The sequence below is a fragment of the Macaca fascicularis genome, chromosome 18, assembly GCF_037993035.2.
Source record: "Macaca fascicularis isolate 582-1 chromosome 18, T2T-MFA8v1.1".
Classification (NCBI taxonomy): Eukaryota; Metazoa; Chordata; class Mammalia; order Primates; family Cercopithecidae; genus Macaca; species Macaca fascicularis.
In genome coordinates, this window is record NC_088392.1 from 16,885,568 (window position 1) to 16,911,297 (window position 25,730).

The 25,730-nt window shown below is 40.5% G+C and overlaps 2 protein-coding genes and 1 long non-coding RNA gene across 12 annotated transcripts in view; 1 reads left to right on the plus strand and 2 right to left on the minus strand.

Moving 5' to 3' along the window:
• LOC102132993 (serpin B6-like) overlaps positions 1–12,091 on the minus strand; it is a 46,394-nt gene extending 34,303 nt beyond the window's left edge. For 5 of the 7 annotated variants that reach the window (XM_074022211.1, XM_074022207.1, XM_074022208.1 and 2 more), the window contains exon 1: positions 11,974–12,091. The gene's annotated coding sequence lies outside the window, so the exon portion shown is untranslated. Of the gene's footprint in view, positions 1–7,999; positions 8,111–11,973 lie in introns of all 7 variants that reach the window. The other 2 variants (XM_074022209.1, XM_045378152.3) reach the window with 1 other exon arrangement.
• The window catches only part of LOC135968212 (uncharacterized), a 202,200-nt gene continuing 188,190 nt past the window's right edge, over positions 11,721–25,730 (plus strand). For all 3 annotated transcript variants that reach the window (XR_012427054.1, XR_010582805.2, XR_012427053.1), the window contains exon 1: positions 11,721–12,005. This is a non-coding gene — a long non-coding RNA (uncharacterized lncRNA). The remainder of the gene's footprint in view (positions 12,006–25,730) is intronic.
• The window catches only part of LOC102131730 (serpin B6-like), a 28,999-nt gene continuing 20,137 nt past the window's right edge, over positions 16,869–25,730 (minus strand). For both annotated transcript variants that reach the window (XM_065533659.1, XM_005586507.4), the window contains exons 5-7: positions 25,167–25,309; positions 20,083–20,238; positions 16,869–18,427 (exon numbers count right to left, since the gene is read on the minus strand). In XM_065533659.1, coding sequence (XP_065389731.1) covers positions 18,023–18,427; positions 20,083–20,238; positions 25,167–25,309 — 704 coding nt within the window. In that variant the 3' untranslated portion in view covers positions 16,869–18,022. The remainder of the gene's footprint in view (positions 18,428–20,082; positions 20,239–25,166; positions 25,310–25,730) is intronic.

Here is a 25,730-nt window from a genome sequence, read left to right on the forward strand (position 1 = left end):
CCAGCCAGGGTTCACACTGCAAACAGAAACTAACAGTAAAGTGCAAACAAAGCTGCAAACAAAACAAACATCAGTATTTGAACAGGGGAGAGTTTATATAAAGAATTATTAACTAGCAATGGGAGCTTTTTTATTTTTAAAGACTCTAATGGGAGCAGAAATAGAAGATATTAAAGAGAAATTGCTACCTAATGGGTGGGGTGAGTAGAAATGAAAGAACTAAGGGTTTAGAGGGGACATAGGCTACGGACTGATTTGTGTCCCCACAACGTTATTATGTGAAAGTCCTAAACCCCAATATGATGGTATTTGGAGAAAGGGCCTTTGGGAGATAATTAGGGTAAAATAAAGTCAAGTGGGCAGGGCCCTCAGAATGGGATTAGTGGTTTTATAAGAAGAGGAAGAGAGAGATTGCTCTCTCTGCCATATGAGGACACAGCTAGAAGGCAGCCTTCTTCAAGCCAGGAAGACAGCCCTCACCAGAAACCAAATCTGCTGGCACCCTGACCTTGGACTTCCCAGCCTCCAAAACTCTGATAAATATCTGTTGTTTAAACTACTCAGTTTGTGATATTCTATTATACCAACCTGAACAAACTAAAATGACTGAATGCCCCAGGGCTGAGATTCGGAGCTCTTTGGAGCTGTGGCTGCCACAGAAACATGCAGTCTGCAGTGGCAATGAAACTTGCCAGAGGGCCAAAGCTGTTCACAGAAGCCATCTGCCCTTGCTGGAGGGTGTGGGCAGGCAGGGGCTGGTCTGTAGAAGTAAATGCCTAGTAGGGATACACTTGCTAGAAGTTGGGTCTTGACCAAATGAGGAAATAGCCATTGTGTGGAGAAAGCATGGCCTGAGAATGTGGCTACAGATGACCAAGTGGGCTGCTGGCCACTTACACTGAATACGAAATTCTAGGAGGACCAGAATCTAGAAAGAGCATTTCTACTGCTATCTCCTTAGAGTGTCCCTCCAGCTCCCTCTATTGGCAAAGCCTAACACTGGGCTAACCAGTTCAGTTTTTGCTATAAGATCCAGGTTCATTATCACAAAGTAAGTCCACAATGGTAGGTTTAGAGCTGACAGACAATAAATTGATACCCGGCACAGGAATGAATAGAGTTCCCAGTTGAACTTGTCATTAAATCTGAAAAGCTACTACTGAATCTGTCTCTCTTTTCCTAACCCTTTGCAGAACCCTCCATTTCAAGGACAATATGTAAGGAACTAAGAAAGCATTATATCCTTTGTCAGAAACAACTAGGGACAGTGAACTCCTTTTGGAGGCAACACTAGCAAGGGTGGGAAAGGAATTTGATGCTTCTTTCACCAATAGCCACTAGATGTGCCAAACAGGTGTGGATGGTCCATGCCCTGACCTGTGAATGTCAGATCAGGGTCAGCTTGTGCAGCAAACCCACTGGACTGGAAGCCTCCCTCTAGTCCTCTGCCCCCTCCATCACCTTCACTGCAGAAGCTGCAGGTCAGGAAAGGAAAGGTCACCTGCCGCATGCAGAAGGGCATCAGCTCCTTTAGGGGTATTTCCTGCAGGCAGAGCCTCTATGCTCTCAGTCCTCAAACCATCCCTGGCTTTGGACCCCTCCTTTGCAACTGTGGTCCTACAGCCTTTTCTTAGAGAATAGTGATGAGAAAGCCTTAGGGTTCCCACTTATTCACACGTAGGAAGAAGGAGGGCTCTCAGGACTTCCATCTATGACTCCTGGAGGGGGCAGTAACCCTTGCAGAGTTCGTATAGCCTAGATGAACTTGACCTTAGCTCTCTGTTCCAGGAACCTCATCCCCAGGTCCAGGATGATGTGCTTTTGGTGCTAGGTTTCCAAGCCCCACTTTTTAGATAAGAGTGTTACAGACCTAGAGAAATGAGACTTCATGTCAAAGGGAGACAGGTTTCTGGTCCCTGCTCCTCCTGCACTGTGCTGACAGTTGCCCTCTGGTAGGAGCTGAAGTAGCAGCTTGGCCTCTTATACAGAACCCAGTCTTTGGTATGATCAGATATTGGATCCAGGTTCTATCCCCTTGCTAGCTACAAGAACTTGCTCAAACTACTTGACTTCTAATTCTAGATTACTCGTGGGTTTATTATTCCCATGGATTGAATAAAGTAATCTATTTAAAATACCCAAATGCAAAGCAGCTATCCAGTAAACATCTGTGAATAGGCCTATGGAGAGGTGAGATCTACTGTTTCCTAGAATTAAATTCTAAATGGAATTCATTCTGTGGACACTTACGAGAAACACTGCTCAGCATAATAGAAGTGCGATTTCATAATAGACATGGAGTTATTATTTGGGAGGCTGGACTATCCACTGAAGTGTAGTTGTTTTGATCATCTCATATTCACCTTGTTGGTGAAGGAGGGATCTCCCCCACTAAATAGTAGGAGACAACCAGGCACACAGCATGAGACACTGGACAGATGAAACTGGCAGCAGTTTATTAGTCACATCTGCTCACAGCCCAAGGAGGGAGGTCACCGCATGCCATGCAGGGTCACAGGAGAGTTGCATTTGGGAAAAGAGTGAACCAGCAGGGGCTGTGGAAGGCAGGCTCTATAGTAACAAGAGGAAGAGGCGATTCCTGGATCCTCCGGATGTGACAGGCTTATTTGAATAAGTTTCCAGGCTGGCAGGAAAGTGAGCCAGGTTAAGACCCAGGTGGGGTACAGCTGACTGGCCGATAGGGGAACTTAGAAGGGCAAGGAGGCTTCCTGCTCAGTGGGTGAACAGGGTGCACATATCTGAGAAGAGCAGGGGACTGCATGGCCAGGCCTCTGAGGCCCTAAGTCCGTAGATGTCAAGGCAGCACATAGATTTCAGGTCTTACAAGACAGAAATAAAATATTGAGTGATAACTCTTCAAAGAGAATTTGATAAACATACAACTTTACAAGATCCTCTTGGCCAATCTGCTTATTGTTACCTTTTATGTATTGTGATTTACATGGCTAAAGTCTGATTGTATTATAGGTCTATAACAGATCAAACCAGTATCATTAACTTTTGTAATTCACTATTGATATGATCTGAATATACTCATCCCAGGAACGATTTAAAAAACGTATTCCTGGCCAAGTGCAGTGGCTCACGCCTGTAATCCCAGCACTTTGGCAGGCTGAGGCAGGCAGATCACAAGGTCAGGAGATCGAGACCAACCTGGCCAACACGGTAAAAACCCTTCTCTACTAAAAATACAAAAATCAGCTGGGTGTGGTGGCACACACCTGTATTCCCAGCTACTCAGGAGGCTAAAGCAGGAGAATTGCTTGAACCCGGGAACCAGAGGTTGCAGTCAGCCGATATTGTGCCACTGTACTCCAGCCTGGTGATAGAGTGAGACTCCGTCAAAAAAAAAAAAAAAAAAAAAAGACACATTCCCACATGGATGGTAGGCAGCTACTCTATTTACACTTCCAGCTCCCAACTACTAACCCACTTAACTGGACTTCTTGCAAGGCTGTGCAAGAAGGCATGCCTTTGCATAACGAACAGGGCGCCAGCCTATTGCTCCTGGCTGTAACACTCACAAGCTCTCTCTGCAGTGAAAGAATCACATTAACTGATTATTCCCCACCTAGGATTATTCTTTCCAAGTGCAAGTGTTGGGTAGAAGAGGCAGCAGAATGAGAATGATAAACCCGGCAACCTCTGATACTCCCTCTTTCCTCTCTCAGCCCACACACAACGTGGATGTTTCCTTGTACTCCTCAGTCCTATTCCCTCCCTGCAGCTAATTTGCCAACTTGGGTCAAAAGGGAAAAGTGAACTAGCTGTGGAATGCAAATATAAGTGGTGTCAGTGAAATAAGGGGCTGCCCAGGGTTCTTCTGACTGCAAGGGTGTTGATGGAATAAGTCCTTTTTGCTGTCCCCTAGAAAAGAGTACCAACCTCCCTCTTCAATCTAACTAATCAGTGTGTTCTCTTAACACTGAACACTGCAATTTCATTTCAAGCCTGTAATACAAATGGCTACAGAAACCTGAGGTGCCTTTCCAAAAATATTTGAAATAAAATAGAAAGACATGTTCTGTATACCCATGAAGCTGTCTCAAACTGTGAATAGAACATTATCTACTCATCTCTGCCTCCTGATAACAATTGTAAATTTTCAGAGAAAGTGAATAGTTACATGTTTGAACAGGTTTGTGACCTACTGATCCCTATGAATGCAAACTACAAATAAGGCAGAAACATACAGGAAGTTGGACTGATTTCTCACTGGTCTGAGTTAACTGCTCTCTCATCCTCTGTGCTGGCCTTGGAATTGCTGGTAAAGTTCTAGACTAGAGGTTGCTTGTATGGATTTCTGAGACCTCCTGCCCACATCTTCTACCCATTCTCCATTTCACTCTCTATTCTCTCATTAAAAATGGGTCTATATGTCAATACTATTCAGCAGAGAAGAGAGAAAAGTAGCAACAAAGGAGAGGGAGACAGCTCGTTCCAAGCAGAGTGGTTTGGCTGAATGGTTAGAGGTATCACTGCCGAAGTGACCACAGGATCCTTGGAGAATGTCAACTTCCAACTTTAGAAAACATTTAACCTACAAAAATACACAGAAGGGTTCTGAACAAGGAATTTCAAATTAGGCTCCTAATATCTCATTTTTGACCACTGCAATAATAAAGTCATTTTGGGTTTGCAGGCACACTATGAAGTGTAGAGAAAAAGTAAGTCAGTTAGAGAAAAGAGGACTACACTCAATGACTACTATTTCCTTATGGAGAAGAAAACCGGCAACAGAAGAGAATACCATTGGTTTTGCTGTGCTGGATGAAGAAAAGGAAGGGATGGTCTGCACAGAACCTGAGGGAGTAACTGGCACAACATAAAACCCTTTTTGGTGTGGTAGCTGCTGCTGCTTCTGTACCTTCCTCATTGACCTCCACAAAGGACTTGTGCATGACCTTGGACAAGTACAGATCCTTCAAGTCTGCCCTGTCCTGTTCTAAGGCATCGACCATGTCCATACTGCGAAGGACATCCTCCATGTTGTAAGTTTCCTCTAGTTTAAATCTAGGAAGGAAAACTTCCATCTCTCGTTCATGCATGTTGTCTGGCTTTGTCCATTCTATCAATCTCTCATAAGAAAGTTCTTTTTCCACCTAAAATAAGAGAGTGGGAGATTTGAAAATCTAATCAGTGTTGTCCAATGGGACTGTTTTCTACGATGTTAACACGCTCCGGCTGAGTTGCCTAATGTGGTAGCCATGAGCCATATATGGTTACCGAGCACTTGAAATGTGGATAGTGCAATAAAGGCCTGTTTTGTAAATTTAATTTTTTAATGTAAGTGTACATCATCCCAAATGGCTAGTGGCTACCATATTGGACAGCACACATATGGAAGAAAGCACCTTAATGCGAAACCATTCGAGATGACTTTACATTTCAATGCCTTGATTCCTGGATTCAAGACACTTAGTCAAACCTTTTCCTTTGTGCGGAAACTTACAACTTAGAGTATATTTGTAGGAGAATGACTGTCCTCTTAAAGTGTGGTGTTCTATCTTAATAAAAGCATGCTGGTATCTCAGACCTATCTTCTCTTTTACCCAAATTTCCTTCCAATGAATCCATCACCATTTTCTGTTCTTTTAACTTCCAACATCTTTCGGCCCTTCCTCTGCCTCTGTTGCTGCTGCCTTCATTCAGGCCCTAATTGTGTCTTGTTTAAAATGTCATAGCAGCTTCCTTTCTTATCTCTCTCCATTCTTACTTCTTTCAATTTGTCTGTTGCAGTCGTAAGGATTAGCTTTCTAGAGAAGCAAAATGCTACCCTGCTGAAAGTCTTCACTGACTCTCTAACACCTTGCTACTCAGTGTGCTCCATGGGCCAGCCGCCTCAACATCACCTGGAAGCTTGGTGGAAATGCAGCATCTCAGGCTCTATCCCAGTCCTACTAAACCAGAATCTATATTTTAACGAGATCCTTGGCTGATGTATAGACTCAGAACAGCTCTTCCCCATATGACTGCTTTCTGAAGGGAAAACTCACACCTAGTGGGCAAGGCTGGAGTGAAGACTACTAATATTAGTCAATGTCATACTCTGCGCATTGAAACAAATGCCTTACATAGGCAATCTCCTTTATCCTGCAATAACCCTCATAGAGATGTACGGATATCATTTTCCACAGGAAGGAAAAGGCTAAGAGAAAAAAAAGTCAAAACTGTAAAGCAAGATTTTGAGGGCTGACCTGATTTGGCCCCAACCTGAGTCTTTTCTGGAATAAGAGTATTTTCTTTTCTTTTTTTCTTCTTTCTTTCTTTTTTTTTTTTTTTTTTTTATTTGATGGAGTCTTGCACTGTTGCCAGGCTGGAGTGCGGTGGCACGATCTCGGCTTACTGCAACATCCACTTCCTGCGTTCAAGTGATTCCCCTGCCTCCGTCTCCCTAGTAGTTGAGACTACAGGTGCATGTCACCACGCCCAGATACTTTTTGTATTTTTAGTAGAGACAGGGTTTCACCATGTTGGCCAGGATTGTCTCGATCTCTTGACCTCATGATCCACCTGCCTTGGCCTCCCAAAGCCCTGGGATTATAGGCGTGAGCCACCGCGCCAGGTCAAGAATTTTCTAGATTGTGTTCAGCACTTAGAATAACATCCCGCTGGATATAACCATAAAAAGAGAAAAAGGCATGTGACCAAATATGTCAAGAAAACATTGGTAAAACCGAATTTTCAAAGTTTTTTTTTTCCTAAAAGCTTGTGAGAGCATTCACTATGAGAAAATGCATACTTTGGATACTCATTACCATTTTCAAATCAGTGTTTTCATCTGGAAGCATATTCAGCTCCTTTCCAACATAAGAAAGCACCAGAATTTTGTTTAATATTTCTTTTGCATAGGTCATTTGAAAAGTTGATTTCTTAAACATCATTTGCACAGGTTTTTCTTTGTTCTATAAAAGACACAGGTAAAAATTAACTTGAAACACAACCATTAATACACTGTACATACATCAACAGAGCTGGCCACTCTCTGCCTTGGAAACACTTTCTTCCCTTGATCTCTAGATTCCCATATTGGCCTCTGCCTTTACTGGCCCTTGCCAGTTTCCAAACACTGGGGTGTCCATGGTTCAATCCTTACTTTACTTTTCTTGGTGGACTTCAAAAGAATCAGAATATATCACTCCAAAATATGCTACTTTTGTTTAAGAATTATTTTGAGGTGAAGGCATTTGAGTTCCTGAAATATGTTATCTGCCTAAAAGCAGAGCCTCCCAAAAGGACTCAGAAGCCCTCACTTGTCATAAATTTGCTTTTTGGGAACAACTTTAATCTTCTCAAAGCTGAGAACTCTGTATACACTCAGCCAGACATTACGACTCGACTATTATATCAGCTATCCATTCTACCCTAAAGGATCCATTTATCTCTTAAAAATGTCACTTCTTTTTGCTAAGTTCCCTTTTCCCCCTCCCTTTCCCATCCTAAATTAGGTAAATACACCACCAATTCTAACCACTCATTTGAGTTACTCATAACTGAGGTCTCCAACGTGTATATGTGACACACAGGTTGATCAATTTCTGTTTGCTTTTCTCTTGTAAATTCTCTTTTGTTACACTATAAGGTCCTAGCCAGTGATCCCAGGAAGATAGAGGAAAAAGACTTTTTTCTCCCCTATAGTTTCATTTAGTCTCTTGAATTGAAATATGAAACCAAATTTGCACCTCTGCCCTGGAACTCACCCCTGTAGTCTAGACTCATCAATTTTGCTGCCTACGCGACATCTGCAACTGAACATACAACGTATAAAAGAAACCTCCAATTTAACATGTAACACTGGGTCCCTCACAATCCATTCCAAATCTGCTCCATCTCTCATCTTCCCTGTCTCAGTTGATGTGGACACCATCCTGTAGGTAACCTTGACTCCTGTCTTTCTCTCACAACACATGTCTGACCCATTATAATTATATCAGCCCCATCTTTAAAATGTAACCAAAATCTAACCCATGCTTCCTACCTCCACTGCTATCATCCTAGTCCTGGATGGTGCAGTCAACTCCCAAGAGATTGCCTTGTTTCTTCCCTTATCCTCTCCATGATTGTTCTCAGCCCAGGAGCCCGAGGGCTACTGTTAAAACACAAGTCACATCATTCCTCCACTGAAAACCCCTCTGACTCAGAGTGAAAGCAAAACTCTTTGAAATGACTTGCAAATCATACATCAAGATGGTACTCATAAAGTTTCAGATTTTAGAGCATTTTAGATTTCAAGTTTTCAGATTAGGGACTTGTTCAGATTAGGGACAAATTTTCAGATTAGGGGAGTTGTTTTCCCCTAGCTTTTTCAAAAGGTTTAATGCAAATGTGCCATTTCCTTCCGATAGAGCATCCATGACAGTGAGCCTGAAACAATGGATTTTTAAACAATATTACATTAATATAGGTTTACATGTGTATTTACTTTTCACTCTATCTATTACCAGTTAAATGGATACTTGTTTTCATACACACAAAAACTATACGGGGCTTTTCTTACAAGATGTCATTTAATCCATACAAGCTGATGAGGTAGGTGCTGTGAGTGAACGTCTGCACTTTACAAGCAAAGAAATTGAGTCTTCACTTTTTAAGTCTGTTTCCCCTGAGATCACTCAACTACAAACAGAGGAGCAGGTATTAGAAACCAGGTCTTCGTGGTTCTAGGGCTCCTCTTAATCACCACAGTATAAGGACTTCCAATAAAAGAAGCAGCAGAAAGCAAAAAAGATACTTGCTTAAAACATGAAATTTGTAAGTAGAAAAACTATTGATTTCCAATACTGGTAAAATAGGTATTCCTTCCTATATTCCATATGTGATCATGTAAATTAGGACACCAATATTTTCAGAATGTAACTTAGAACTATGTTTTTATAAACGAAGGAAGGAACACAGGGAAGATAGAAGGGTAGGAAAAAGAAAATGCCATGAAAATATTTATACCTTTAGGATAAAAAATTCCATTTTAAAGAATTTCACTAAAGATAAAGCTCACAAGTACTGATAAAAACAGTATGCAGGAAGATGACTACTGAAGCACTGTATATGCTGCAGAGAAAATATTTAAATACCCAGCAACAGAGAACCAGTTAGATTCTGTCACATCCATGATTGAATATAAATGGAGATATTAAAAATCACAGTAATGCCATGAGAAAATATTAAGTATAAATTAAGAATAAAGTTACACATAAGTATAATTCATAGACAAAAAGACTACGGGGAGCACTGAACATCACATATTTCTGGATAATGGGTAATTCTAATTTTATTTATATCCTTTGCTACTTTCCCTACAATGTGCCTATATTTGTTGTAGTGTCATTTGGTAATTTTGCTTTTATGAAATTAATGGACTTGCACTTAGTTGAAAAGTGAGATAATACTAGGCAAGATCTTACACAAATCAGTAAGTGTCTTCCTACTACTCCCACCTCCCCAGAAACAATAAACCTCAGTGCACCCTTTCTCTTGGTATTTACTTTCATATTTAGAAATAATTGTGTATACGACTATTTTTAACCCCACAATTTTTGACATTATAAATTGCCTTCCTAATTTAGGGCTGATAATTAATTTTCTTTTATCACTTACCATACTTCACTTCCTCTCTCCAAGTGTTTGCTTTCTTGTGACTAAATAGTATTCACTGCTAAGCCAATGAATGAATAATGGATGCATTTCTTTTCTTACGTGTCTGTTTTTCCTTATGTTACTATTGCTTTCCCCCCCTTTTTTGTTTTCATTTTTTAAAAACCTATGGCAAATTCCCCTCCCACCAAATATTCTACAGATCACTCAAGCCCTTTCAGTAACTTCTTCATATGCTCGACCACATATGGGTAATCTACCAGTCCCATTTCTCATCTCCCACAGTTTCCCCTCTGCTGGTGAGTGCAGGTTTATTTAGTCTGTTAAGATTTTCATTCCCAAAGCAGAATTTTCATAGAGAACAACTTTTTCTGCTATTATACCTTATTTAGTCAATGATCAATTAATTTCTTGTTAATTTGGTAAACAAATTGTTTTCCTTAAACTTTAAAGCACACTGCTAATACAGCAAATAGGTTATTTTAAACATTTAAGCATTGATGATAAAGCTTTATGTATCAGATGTTTTAAAGTTGTAATCACTTTAAAGAACAAACTTACGAAGTTAACAACAATATCATTAATATAAGCATTTGTACAATAATAAACTGAATAAATCAACACTTATAAATCTGGTAAACTAAATTCTCCTAAGACTTTCAAACATGTTTTAAAATACACACAACTGTACAACAGTGATTATAAAACTTATTTCTAGCACACCACTAGTAATACTGTGGGTTTTATTCACTTTATCTTCACTCTATCTTTTTATATTTCCTAGGGTGACGGTAATGCTTATTTTAATACTTTTCTGGGGTTAAATTAATAACAGACCATCTCCTATTCACAAAAACAATAGGATGGGGCTGCCAGATTGATGATTAGGACATGGGGTCTGACTGACCTGACACTGCTACTTTTCAGGTCATACTGCTATTTATTTTTATAGCCAAACAATATTTTTAAAGCCAAATAAATGTAAGGACCATTTTATGGTTTGGTCCTATACTGGGATTTCGCAAAGACGACCATTAAATTTCCTTTTTTTTTTTTTTTTTGCCAAATGCCTTTCCTTGAAATGAAATACTATTTGAGGTTTTCGTGCATCTGGTTTGCATAACACAGAGTTCTATCACACAAGTTGGCTTTCAAGGTCTCCTGGTTTAATACTTAGGCCTTCAGGTTGGTTTATAACCACTGTGCCTGTCAACCTATGTGCCTATAGTCACAATTCCTACACAGAGGCGTATATGAATCATCACACGCATCACACAGCATTTCTTGTAAACATTATTGAAATTATGTCCTGCTTCCTTTAAACTCATCTTACTCTTTTTTTTTTTTTTGAGACGGAGTCTCGCTTTGTCCCCCAGGCTGGAGTGCAGTGGTGTAATCTTGGCTCACTGCAACCTCTGCCTCCCAGGTTCAAGCGATTCTTCTGCCTCAGCCTCCTGAGTAGCTGGGACTACCCCACGTCATCACGCCCGGCTAATTTTTGTATTTTCAGTAGAGACTAAGTTTCACCATATTGGCCAGGCTGGTCTCGAACTCCTGACCTCGTGATCCGCCCCCCTCAGCCTCTCAAAGTGCTGGGATTACAGGCGTGAGCTACCGCGCCCGGCCCATCTTACTTGTTTTATCTGAATTTACTCAAGGACTCTTTCTTGGCTTTGTAGTAACATGTATTTCAATTAACACATGCTGGTTTTCGTTCTTGAGTAAATCCTCTCTACTTACCTACTGGGAATCTCTTTAAATTGGTTACTTTCTTTTTACACTGTCCGAACATTCTTGCTTTCTGGCAACAGTATCTTCCTCATTTTGATTTTTTTCCAGTCCAAAAACATACCATCAACGCCTCTCCTGGTTTCTTTTAAAGGAGGGGGAATGCCAAGTACAAATTCTGAATACTGAGAGCATTTGAGTTTGGGCACCGACAAATAAATACTGTTGCTCTTGTTATTCCGGGAGGTCCCAGGCCTCACAGCCCCCTCCAGCGCCCAGCGGAAACTTCACCAGGGTGGGAGGCCTCATTTTGTCTGCACCTACCTCCAGCTCCGACAGGAGGCGTGGGCCCAGGCAGGACTTTCACCCCCCAGCTCCTCGCCCATTCGCCCTAGCGTCTCCTCCGCGTGCCTGGACCCACAGGGCAGACAGCCAGGTGCAGCCAAGTCCCTGCCCTTAGGGAGGCCCCGCCAGAGACCAAGTGAAGAAGGACAGCCCCAGGGAAAGGTCTGGACAACAGGCGCGCTGAGCACTTCACTGGGCTTCCCTGTCGCGGGTTCCAGCCCTATTCCTGGGCTCAGCAGATAATGGGAATCCCGCGTGTGGGAACCGCTCCGAAAGCCAGACACCTACCCCAGTTCTCCGCGCAGCTGCCCAGGAGCGAGGTGAGACCTGGTCGGAGAGGCGGGAATAGAGCTGTCGGAGCGGCGCGGGGTATCAGTTTCTAGTGAGTGGCGAGGCGGGCGGAGTCGGGCCCAGCCAGGAACCACCCAGCGGGCGCCTGGGCAGGAGGGCGGGGCGGGTCCCGCAAGCCGCGGGATTTCCTGATGTGCGCGAAGCGGCCAATCTCTTTTTTTTTTTTTTTTTTTTTTTTTTTTGAGACAGAGTCTCGCTTAGTCGCCCGGGCTGGAGTGCAATGGCGCGATCTCGGCTCACTGCAAGCTCCGCCTCCCGGGTTCACACCATTCTCCTGCCTCAGCCTCCCGAGTAGCTGGGACTACAGGCGCCCGCCGCCTCGCCCGGCTAATTTTTTGCATTTTTAGTAGAGACGGGGTTTCACCGTGTTAGCCAGGTGGCGCAATCGGTTAGCGCGCGGTACTTATAAGAAGCGGCCAATTTCTGTGCGGGTAAAAACCGCAACTGCCTGGGAGTTTTCAGTCAAGAAGCGATAATGCGCTTTGGCCATTTGGGGTTTTTCGTGGTTCCATACAGATTGTAGGATTTTTTTTTTTTTCTTCTATTTCTGTGAAGAATGACATTGGTATTTTGATAGGGATTGCACTGACTCTGTAAATTGTTTGGGTGGCGTTGTAATTTTAACATTAATTATTCCAACCTGTGAGCATGAATATGTGTCCATTTTCTGTGTGTCCTCTTTACGTTTTTCTCATCAGTGTTTTATAGTTGTCCTTGTAGAAGTCTTTCACTTCTTTGATTAAATTGATACTAGGTATTTTATACATTATATTTCTTATAGGTATTGTAAGTGGGATTTCTTTCTTGATTTTTCAGATTGTTCACTGTTCATGTATAGAAATCTTACTGATATCTTATATCCATTTTGTATTCTGCAACCTTACTGATTCATTTATTAGTTCTCGCAGTTTTTGAGGGGAGTCTCTTGGTTTTTCCGATTATAAGATTATGCCATTGGTGAGCAAAGCTAATTTTATTTCTTCCTTTGCAGTCTGGGTGTCCTTTGTTTCTTTTTCTTGCCTAATTGCCCCGGCCAGGACTTCCAGTCAGAGACTGAATAAAGGGGGCGAAACTGGGCATCCTTGTCTTGTTGCAGATCTTATAGGAAAGGTTTTCAACTTTTCCCCGTTCAATATATTAGCAGTGGGTTTTTCATTTTGGTTTTTATTATTTTGAGGTATATTCCTTCTATACCCAATGTGTTAAGGATTTTTATCATAAAGCGATGTGGAATTTTACTGAATACTTTCTCGGCATTTATTGAAATGATCGTGTAGTTTTTGTTGTTGGTTCTGTTAATGTAATGTATCGCATGTATTGATTTGTGTATATTGAAACATACATACCCTGGTGAATCTCACTTGATCGTGGTGAGTGATCTTTTTAATGTATTGTTGAATTGGAGTCGCTAGTAATTTTTTGAGGATTTTTTCTGTTTTCACCTGTTGATGTGATGGATTCCTTTATTTGATTTTCAAATGTTGAAGTAGCCTTGTACACCTGCAATCAATCTTACTTAGTCACAATGTATAATCCAACTATTTTACACATAGTTGGATATCGTTTGTGAATATGTTGCTCAGGATTTTACACCTATACTAATGAAAGATACTGGTCATTAAGTTTCTTTTCTTCTCATTTCTTTGTCTGGTTTTGTTATCAGAGTAATTCCAGCCATAGAGAATGAATTAGAAAGTAGTTCTTCTGCTTCTGTCTTCTGAAAGAGACTTAGAGAGTTGGTGTAAATGTTTTCTTATTTATTTTTATTTTTTTAGAATTCACTAGTGAGTCCATCTAGGTCTGGTGATTGTTTTAAAGGGCTATTAATTATTGATTAAATTTTTTAGTAGATATAGGCCTATTCAAATGTTCTATTTCCTGTTGTGTGACTTTTGGCGGATTGTGTCTTTCAAGAAATTGATCCATGTCAGGTAGTTTATCAAATTTGTGGGCACAGAGCTGTCCCGAGTATTCTTTTATGATTTTTTTATTGTACATGGGATTTTTTAGCATGTCACCACTTTCATTTCTGATATTAGTAATTTAGGCTTTTCTTTTTGTTTAACCTGGCTACTGTCACATCAATTCATTGATCTTTTAAAATAATTAGCATTTGTTTTCATTGATTTTTCTCTCTGGATTTCATTCATTTCTGCCCCCATTTTTATTATTTATTTTGTTCTGCTTAGTTGGGTTTAATTTACTCTTCTTTTTCTGATGTTCTAAAGCAGAAGCTGTGCTGACTGATTTTAGAGTTTTTAAAACAAAGTTTCTACTTTTTAAATTTATCCATTCAATGCCATGAATTTTTCTGGAGAGGTGACTCACATTGTCCAGTAAGCCAAGAAATGTTAAGTGTCTAAATAGTAAACTCTAACCTCAGGTGAGTAAAATATGGAAACTAGTGGATTAAATGATCTGTGATTGAATCTATTGTTTAACTCACTAAACGAAATTAGTTAAGCAAATATTTACCTGCACTCCTTCATCTTTAACCCCTTCACTTTTTTGAAGTCTTATCCCATAGTTATGCTCAATATCTCAAATATTTTTTTAAAACACACTTTCTTTACTTTTATATATATGATTTTATTTACATAAATTTCAAGAACATGCAAACTGATCTGTAGTGATATAAGGTACATCAGTAGTTGCATGGAACATGGAACTGAGGACAGGGCAGAGAGAGGTGGGTGAGAGGCAGTATAAAGGAGAAGGAGATACTTTGGAGTGATGGATATGTTCATTATCTAGATTGCTTTTACAGGTGTGTATATGTATAATACATAGATCCAAATGTATCAGATTGTATATTTTATTTTTTAATTAATTAATTGATTATTTTTAAATTAATGTTCATTATTATACTTTAAGTTCTGGGGTACATGTGCAGAACGTGCAGGTTTGTTACATAGGTATACACGTGCCATGGTGGTTTGCTGCACCCATCAATCCGTCATCTACATTAGGTATTTATCCTAATGCTACCCTCCGCTAGGCCCCCACCTCCGTGACAGGCCCAGGTGTGCGATGTTCCCCTCCCTGTGTCCATGTGTTCTTATTGTTCAACTCCCACTTATGAGTGACAACATGCGGCGTTTGGTTTTCTGTTCTTGTGTTAGTTTGCTGAGAATGATGGCTTCCAGCTTCATCCATGTCCCTGCAAAGGACATGAACTGCATAGTATTCCATGGTGTATATGTGCCACATTTTCTTTATCCAGTCTATCATTGATGGGCATTTGGGTTGGTTCCAAGTCTTTGCCATTGTGAACAGTGCCACAATAATCATACATGTGCATGTGTTTTTACAGTAGAATGATTTTTATTCTTTTGGGTACATACCCAGTAATGGGATTGTTGGCTCATATGGTATTTCTGGTAATAGATCCTTGAGGAATCGCCACACTGTCTTCCACAATGGTTGAACTAATTTATACTCCTACCAACAGTGTAAAAGAGTTCCTATTTCTCCACATCCTCTCTAGCACCTGTTGTTTCCTGACTTTTTAATGATTGCCATTCCAACTGACGTGAGATGGTATCTCATTGTGGTTTCGATTTGCATTTCTCTAATGACCAGTGATGATGAACTTTTTTTCGTATGTTTGTTGGCCACATAAATATCTTCTTTTGAGAAATGTCTGTTCATATCTTTCACCCACTTTTTTATGGGTTTTTTTTTTCTTGTAAATTTGTTTAAGTTCTTTGTAGAGTCTGGATATTAGCCCTTTGTCAGATGGATAGATTGCCTAAATTTTTCTCCCATTCTGTAGATTGCCTGTTCACTCTGATAATAGTTTCTTTTGCTTGCTGAAGCTGGATCCCATTTGCCAATTTTGGCTTTTGTTGCCATTTCTTTTGGTGTTTTATTCATGAAGTCTTTGCCCATGCCTATGTCCTGAATGGTAATGCCTAGGTTTTCTTTTGGGATTTTTATGGTTTTAGGTCTTATGTTTAATACTTTAATACATCTTGAGTTAGTTTTTGCATAAGGTGTAAGGAAGGGGTCCAGTTTCAGTTTTCTGCATATGGCTAGCCAGTTTTCCCAACATCATTTATTAAATAGGGAATCCTTTCCCTAGTGCTTGTTTTTGTCAGGTTTGTCAAAGACAAGATGGATGTAGATGTGTAGTGTTATTTCTGAGGCCTCTATTCTGTTCCATTGGTCTACATCTCTGTTTTGGTACCAGTACCATGCTGTTTTGTTTACTGTAGCCTTGTAGTATAGTTTGAAGTCAGGTAACATGATGCCTCCAGCTTTGTTCTTTTTGCTTAGGATTGTCTTGACAGTGTGGGCTCTTTTTTGGTTCCATATGAACATTAAAGTAGTTTTTTTCTAATTCTGTGAAGAAAGTTGCTGGCAGCTTGATGGGGATAGCATTGAATCTATAAATTACTCTGGGCAGTATAGCCACTTTCACAATATTGATTCTTCCTTTCCATAAGCATGGAATGTTTTTCCATTTGTTTGTGTCTTCTCTTATTTCCTTCAGCAGTGGTTTGTAGTTCTCCTTGAAGAGGTCCTTCACATTACTTGTAAGTTGTATTCCTAGATATTTTATTCTCTTTGTAGCAATTGCAAATGGGAGTTCACTCATGATTTGGCTCCCTGTTTGTCTATTATTGGTGATACAAATGCTTGTGATTTCTGCACACTGACTTTGTATCCTGAGATTGTGCTGAGGTTGCTTATCAGCTTAAGGAGATTTGGGGCTAAGACAATGGAGTTTTCTAAATATACAATCATGTCATCTGCAAACAGAGACACACACTTGATCTTAGCCAAAAGGCCGAGAAGCGATGCAAACAGAGACAATTTGACTTCCTCTCTTCCTATTTGAATAAGCTTTATTTCTTTCTCTTGCCTGATTGTCCTGGCCAGAACTTCCAATAATATGTTGAATAGGAGTGATGAGAGGGGGCATCCCTGTCTTGTGCCAGTTTTCAAAGGGAATGCTTCCAGTTTTTGCCCATTCAGTATGATATTGGTAGTGGGTTTGTCATAAATAGCTCTTATTATTTTGAGATACGTTCCATCAATATCGAATTTATTGAGAGTTTTTAGCATAAAGGGCTGTTGAATTTTGTCAACAGCAGTTGCATTTCAAGCCTGTAACACAAATGGCTACAGACAGCTTACCTGCCTTTTCAGTAAATATTTGAAATAAAATAGGAAGACATGCAATGTCTACCCATGAAGCTGTCTCAAACTACATTACTGTAATAGAACATATACAATCACCTCTTCCTCTTTGTAGCAGTTTTAAATTTTCAGGGAAATGGGATACTTCCACATTTGAAAAGGTTGTAACCCACCAATTGCTATGAATGCAAACTATGATTAAAACAAAAATACCCGGGAAATTGGACTGAATTCTCATGGTCTGAGTTAACTGCTCTCTCACCCTCTGTAATGGCTTCTGAAGAGCTGGCAACCTTCTGGAATAGAGGACACTTCTGAGAATCTGAGGCCTGCTCACCACACCTCCTCCCTCATCTCCATTTCACTCTCTATTCTCCCTTTAAAAATGGGTTCCTATGTCAATACTATTGAGCAGAGAAGAAGTAACATTTACATCTATCTTGTGCTTGTAAGAAGAACAGCACAGCTGAACATGTGGGTGACACCTTGCACAAAGTAAAGACACAGGACTTAGCTCTGACAGTTGGAATGTGGGAGAATAGTGAGGATGGGGAGACACTTTATTTTAAGGGGAGTCATTTGGGTAAATGTTTAGGAATACCACTGCCAAAGTCACCACAACATCCTTGGGGGATGTCAAGTTCAGGGCCTAGAAAAAATGTAATATGCAAACACACACAAGCATTCTGAACAAGGAATTTCAAAATCAGGTTCCCAATACCTCATTTTTCACCACAATAATAGTAATGTCACTTTGAGTTGCAGGCATACTGTAAAGCATACAGGAAAAGTAGATCAGTTAGAGAAAAGAGAAGGACTATATCCAATGACTACTATTTCCTTATGGAGAGGAAAACCGGCCACAGAAGAGAATACCATTGGTTTTGCTGTGCTGGATAAAGAAAAGGAAGGGATGGTCTGCACGGAATGTGGGGATGATTCGGAAGCCCTGGCGAACTATCCTGCAAGCAGTAGCAGCTGCTGCTTCTGTACCTTCCTCATTGACCTCCACAAAGGACTTGTGCGTGACCTTGGACAAGTACAGATCCTTCTTAGACGACATTCCTGTGAAGTCTGCCCTGTTCTGTTCAAAGGCATCGACCATGCCCATACTGCGAAGGACATCCTCCATGTTGTAAGTTTCCTCTAGTTTAAATCTAGGAAGGAAAACTTCCATCTCTCGTTCATGCATCTTGTCTGGGTTTGTCCATTCTATGAATCTCTCATAAGAAAGTTCTTTCTCCACCTAAAACAAGAGAGTTGGAGATTTAAACATCTAGGTCAGTGTTGTCCAATGGGACTGTTTTCTATGATGTTAACACTCTCCAGTTGAGCTGCCTAATGTGCTAGCCATGAGCCTAATATGGCCACTGAGCACTTGAAATATGGATAGTGCAAGAAAGGCCTGTTTTGTAAATTTAATTTTCGTTGATATAAGTGTACATCATCCCAAGTGGCTAGTGGCTACTATACTGGACAGCATACATATGGAAGAGAGCACGTGAATGCTGAACCATTCAGGTAGGAGATGACTTTATATTTCAATGCTTTGATTCCTAAATTCCAGAAACTGCCAAACCTTTTCCCTGAGGCAGACACTTACAACCTGGAGTACATTTGTAAGAGAATGACTGTCCTCTTTAAAGTTGGTCGTTGGCCTGGTGCGGTGGTTCACGCCTGTAATCCTGGCACTTTGGGAGGCCGAGGCAGGCGGATCACGAGGTCAGGAGATCGAGACCATCCTGGCTAACAGGGTGAAACCCCGTCTGTACTGAAAATACAAAAAATTAGCCGGGCGTGGTGGCGGGCGCCTGTAGTCCCAGCTACTCGGGAGGCTGAGGCAGGAGAATGGCATGAACCCGGGAGGCGGAGGTTGCAGTGAGCCGAGATCGCGCCACTGCACTCCAGTCTCAGAGAGAAAGCGAGACTCTGTCTCAAAAAAATAAATAAATAAAGTTGGTTGTTGTATCTTAACAAAAGCATGTTGATGTAGGGCATCTCAGACTTGTCTCCACTTTCACCCAAACTCCCTTTTAATGAATCCATCACCATTTTCTGTTCATTTAACTTCCAAAACCTCTAGGCCTTTCGGCCTTTCCTCCACCTTTGTTGCTGCTGCCTTCATTCAGGCCCTTGTCATGTCTTGTTTGAAATGCCACAGCGCCTGCTTTCTGATATGTCTCCTCCATTCTCGCTCCTTCCAATTTGTCCGTTGCAGCCATAAGGATTAGCTTTCTTTAAAAAGCCAATTACTGCCCTGCTAAAAGTCTTCATTGACTCTCTACAAACTTGGTACTCAGTATGCTCCATGGCCCAGTGGCCTCGGCATCACCTGGAAGCTTGGTGGAAATGCCGTATCTCAGGCTCCACCCCGGTCCTACTAAACCCAAATCTACATTTTAACAAGATCCTTTGGTGATGCATAGAGTCACAGCAGCTCTTCCCCAATGACTGCTTTCTGAGGGGAAGACTCACAACTATTGGGCAAGGCTGGAGAGAAGACTACTAATATTAGTCAATGTCATATTCTGTGCATCGAAACAAATGCCTTGTATAGGCAATCCCCTTTAGCCTACAATAACCCTCACAGAGAAGTACTGACATCAGTTTTCATGGAGAGGAAAAGCTAAGAAAGCACACATTTCTAAATTGTAAAGCAGGACCTTGAACTCTGACCTGGTTTGTCCCCAGCCTGAGTCCTTTCTGGGATGAGAGTATTTTCTAAAAGGTGTTCAACACTTAGAAACCATCCCACTGAATGTAACCATAAAAACAGAAAAGGGCATATGGCCAAATATGTCAAGGAAACACTGATCAAAGCACATTTTCAAAGTTTTTTCCTAAAAGGCATCATCTGAAAGCCTTTACTATGATACAATGCATACTTTGAACACTCATTACCGTTTCCAAATCAGTGTTTTCATCTGGAAGCATGATGATCATATTCAGCTCCTTTCCAACATAGGGAAGCACCAGAATTTCGGTGAATATTTCTTTTGCATAGGTAATTTTAAAAGTAGATTTTTGAGACATCATTTGCACAGGTTTTCCTTTGTTCTATAATGAAAACAGTTAACCATTTAAGTTGAAGCACAAGAGTTGAATATTGGACATAATCAACAGAGTTGGCAAGTGTCTGTCTGCGGTAATGCTTTCTTCCCTTGGTCTCTAGAACCTTGTATTAGCCCCTGCCTTTACTGGGTCATGTTCATTACCTCGATCTCCAACCGCTGGGGTTCCCATGGCTCAATCCTTACCTTACTTTCTCTTGGTGATCTTGAAGGGAATCAGGATATGCCACCCCAAAATACACCACTTTGGCTTAAGAATTATTTTGAGCTGAAGGCACTTGAGTTCCCGAAATATCTTAACTACTTAAAAGCAGAGCCTCCCAAAGGCCTCAAAAGAACTCAATTGTCATAGGTTAATTCCTTGGGAACAACCTTAATTTTCTTAAAGATGAGAACTCTGCACACACCCAGCCAGACATTGTCACTTGACTGTTACATCTGCCATCTATTCTACTCTGAAGGATCCATTTCTCTTTCCCCAAAGTCATGTCTTTTTCCCTAAGTGCCGTTCCTTCCCCTCCCTTTCCCCTAGTAAGTTAGGTAAATACACCACCAATTCTAACCACCCACTTGAGTTACTCATCACTGAGTTCTCCCATGGGTATGCGGGATGCACATGTTAATAAGTTTCTGTTTGTTTTTCTCTTGTTAATTGTCTTATGTTATTCTAATTTATTAGGGCCCCAGCCAGAGAACCTGGGAAGATCAAAGAAAAAGATTTCTTTTCTCCCCTATAATTTCATTGAGTGTCATGAATCTAAATAGGAAACCCAAATTTGCACCTCTGGCCTGGAGCTCACCCCAGTAGTTCAGACATTTCATTTTGCTGCCTACTCAACATCTGCATCTGAACATATAAAATAAACCTCCAGTCTAACATGTAACTCTGGGTTCCACCATTCCCTTCCAGGTCTGTGCCATCTATTTTCTTCCCCATCTCAGTTCACAGGGACGCCATCCTTCCAGTTTTCAAAAGCCCTGGGGTTAACCTTGACTCCTGTCTTTCTCTCACACTACAGATCTGACCCATTAGCAAATTATATCAGCCCTGTTTGTAAAATGTAACCAAAATCTAACCTGTGCTGCCTTCACTGCTATCATCCTAGCCCTGGGTGCCCTGTTTCTGCTCTTATCCTCCTTGTGGTTATGCTCAGTACAGTAGTCTGAGGGACTCTTAAAACTTAAGTCACATCACTCCTCAACTGAAAACCCTTCTGACTCAGAGCAAAAGCCAAAATCCTGGTAAATTGTGCATCATGATGGTATTCAAAGAGTTTCAGATTTTGGAGCATTTCAGATTTCAGATTTTCAGATTCAGGACCCCCAATCTATGCTTAACTCTGCTGTTGTGGGATTAAAATAACCAGAGACAATATGTAAACATAGGAACATGGTTGTTTGAATAAAATTATATGCATAAAAATAGGTGGTGGGCTAGATTTGACCATGGTCCATAGTTTGCCAACTCCTGGCCTAGAGAATTCCTCTCTTCACCTCCAAACCTCTAGCCTTGCAATAGAAAAGGATCCATTCTTGGTCTTCTATATTAACTGAATTATTTAGTAAATATGCATTTGTGTAGATGTTTTGTTTTATTTAGGAAGAGAAGTACTAACTAGAATTAAAATGAAAGAAGTAATGTCAAATCAAAATCTGTGCTCTTTGAGGAACCAAATAGGTTGGTGTTCTTACACCCATTGCAACTACTTTATATTGCCTTTCTCTAGTATAGAGGCTAGAATGGAAGATATAATTATGCACCTCCTTAAAGCGTAAAACAATTCTGGCCAGTGAAATATAGAAAAAGTTTCCTTTTATGAGTAAAATGGTAGAGCCTCAGGAGGAGAAGACTTTTGCACCACCCCTTGTGTTCTTCTAACTTCTTTATTATTATCATACTTTATGTTCTAGGGTACATGTGCACAACGTGCAGGTTTGTTACATATGTATACATGTGCCATGTTGGTGTGCTGCACCCATTAACTTGTCATTTACATTAGGTATATCTCCTAATGCTATCCCTCCCACCTCCCCCCACCCCACAACAGGCCCCGGTGTGTGATGTTCCCCTTCCTGTGTCCAAGTGTTCTCATTGTTCAGTTCCCACCTATGAGTGAGAACATGTAGTGTTTGGTTTTCTGTTCTTGCAATAGTTTGCTGAGAATGATGGTTTCCACCTGCATCCATGTCCCTACAAAGGACATGAACGCATCCTTTTTTATGCATAATATTCCATGGTGTATATGTGCCACATTTTCTTAATCCAGTCTGTCATTGATGGACATTTGGGTTGGTTCCAAGTCTTTGCTATTGCAAATAGTGCCACAATAAACATACTTGTCCATGTGTCTTTATAGCAAACAGACAAATGGAGAGCCAAATCATGAGTGAACTCCCATTCACAATTGCTTCAAATAGAATAAAATACCTAGGAATTCAGCTTACAAGGGATGTGAAGGACCTCTTCAAGGAGAACTACAAACCACTGCTCAATTAAATAAAAGAGGACACAAACAAATGGAAGAACATTCCATGCTCATGGATAGGAAGAATCAATATCGTGAAAATGGCCATACTGCCTAAGGTAATTTATAGATTCAATGCCATCCCCATTAAGCTACCAATGACTTTCTTCACAGAATTGGAAAAAACTACTTTAAAGTTCATATGGAACCAAAAAAGAGTTCACATTGCCAAGACAATCCTAAGCCAAAAGAACAAAACTGAAGGCATCACTCTATCTGACTTCAAACTATACTACAAAGCTACAGTAATCAAAACAGCATGGTACTGGTACCAAAACAGAGATATAGACCAATGGAACAGAACAGAGCCTCAGAAATAATACCACACATCTACAACCATCTGATCTCTGACAAAAACAAGAAATGGGGAAAGGATTCCCTATTTAATAAATGGTGCTGGGAAAACTGGCTAGCCATAAGCAGAAAGTTGAAACTGGATCCCTTCCTTGCACCTTATACAAAAATTAATTCAAGATGGATTAGAGACTTAAATGTTAGACCTAAAACCATAAAAACCCTAGAAGAAACCTAGGCAATACCACTCAGGACATAGGCATGGGCAAGGACTTCATGTCTAAAACACCAAAAGCAATGACAACAAAAGCCAAAATTGACAAATGGGATCTAATTAAACTAAAGAGCTTCTGCACAGCAAAAGAAACTACCATCAGAGTGAACAGGCAACCCACAAAATGGGAGAAATTTTTTCTATCTTGTCATCTGACAAAGGGCTAAGATCCAGAACCTACACAGAACTCAATCAAATTTACAAGAAAAAAAACAAACAACCCCATCAAAAAGTGGGCAAAGAATATGAATAGACACGTCTCAAAAGAAGACATTTATGCAGCCAACAGACACATGAAAAAATGCTTATCATCACTAGCCATCAGAGAAATGCAAATCAAAACCACAATGAGATACCATCTCACACCAGTTAGAATGGCAATCATTAAAAAGTCAGGAAACAACAGGTGCTGGAGAGGATGTGGAGAAATAGGAACACTTTTACAATGTTGGTGGAACTGTAAACTAGTTCAACCATTGTGGAAGACAGCGTGGCGATTCCTCAAGGATCCAGAACTAGAAATACCATTTGACCCAGCCATCCCATTAGTGGGTATATGTTCTTCTAACTTCTTGCCTGTGTTGTGGGCTTAATGCCTGATCTATCATGAGACCATGAGGAAATAGGTAATGTTCTAAAAATGACATAGCGGAAATAGAGAGGTTTGGTCCCTGGAAGTTTCACCAACATCCCACATCAGCCCTGGCCTCTGACCACCTCCAGACTTCCTGTTAAGGGAGATGAACTTCAGGAGTGTAAACACTATGAGCAGGGTTTTCAATGATATCCTAACATACATCTTATTAAAATAAATTTCAAGGAGAGAAATATTTTGCCAGGAGAAAATATGACAGTTCATTTCAAAATAAAGCTAGAAAAAATATACATTTCTTGAGAAACTGAAGACTTTGACTTACATTGGCCTGAAAGATTTAACTAATGGTCAATGATCGGTAATTACCTTAATTAACATATTCTGTCTACTTTTGTGTATGTCCAAACATTTCTAGAGTTAAACAAGAAAGAATAAACACGATTTAGAGAAAGATAAAGAGCCTTCTGCAAATAATATATTCAAAATTGGAGGTAGCTAAACTCTGTCTGCCCTGTGTATGTGTTTTTGCTCACTTGGTTTTAAGCAAAAATTTGTGCTTGTTTAATATCTTTATTATTAAAAAAAGACTAAACATAATTCATTGGTTCAGTACTTACTGAGTACATGTGTGTATTAGGCACTTGTAGCATTCTCTACACTCAAACAGCAACAAGCAGAGCAGGAAAAGAAGACACCTGATTCAGCCACTCCAATGCCACCAGGGAGACAGGCAGGGGTCACTGTGACAGCTTAGAGGAGGAGACAGCTTGGGGAGGAGGTGCATTGGCAAGAAAGGCATCTCGGAGGGAACGCTGGCAGAAAGAAAGGAGCATGAAGGTACAAAGGGAAATGAAGATAGAGAAACAGGCAGGATCCGGATCATAAAGGATCACATCATACCATGGAGTTTGAACTTTATCTCACAAGCTTTGGGAAGCCAGTGGCTGTATACTCTGTACGCTCAGATTTGTGGTATAGATAGTACCCAGTATAGATGAGATGAGATAGGGTGCTGGACCAGAGGCCTGGGAGTATGTAACCACGTTGGTTGAGACACCAAACAGAGATAAAGGGAAGGAGAAAAGTCTCAAGGTTTGGAGGGGAGTCCAGCTGCTGAACTAACGAAGGGTCATGTCCAGTCAAAGTTATTGAAGTTAAGCTTCTTGCAGGTGTTAAAGCCAATAGGACAGTTTCTAAAATCACCTTTGATAGTGCAAAATACTCACCTTGCTGATTTTAAAAGGCATTTCCCTAGTTTTGTATTTCTCAAATGAATGATCCCAGTTTCCTTTGAAGTAGATGGCATTCACGAGAATCAGCTTAGTCCATGAATCAACTGAACCTCGAGGCAGCACCTCTGTAATTTTACCTGTAAAGAAGAGTTAAAGAACCATTTACCTAAATGTATTCCTTGATGCTTGTATCAGGAGGGATATTCAGATTGTGTGGTCTCTTTGAGAAGGCAACTATGCATGAAAGCAGTTCATGGTGTCATGAAATATAACCATGTAAAGGGATGCTTGTCCTTAAAACAACCATAGTAACAACACTGCAACAAACAGTTGAAATTGAATATAAGCTCTAGGAAGAAGAATTCCACAACTTGAAAAGAGTGCATAAAACAAACAAGCAGATATTTATAGGCAGAGGATGAACTGATAATAGATTAGGTAGAAAGGAATAATTGGTGACTATGGCATAAAGAAAGAAACAAAGAATTGTCAAAAAAGTGAGCAGTTGTAGCAAGTGTAAAGAACAGTTTAAATTAAGAAGAAGGAAATTTTATTATT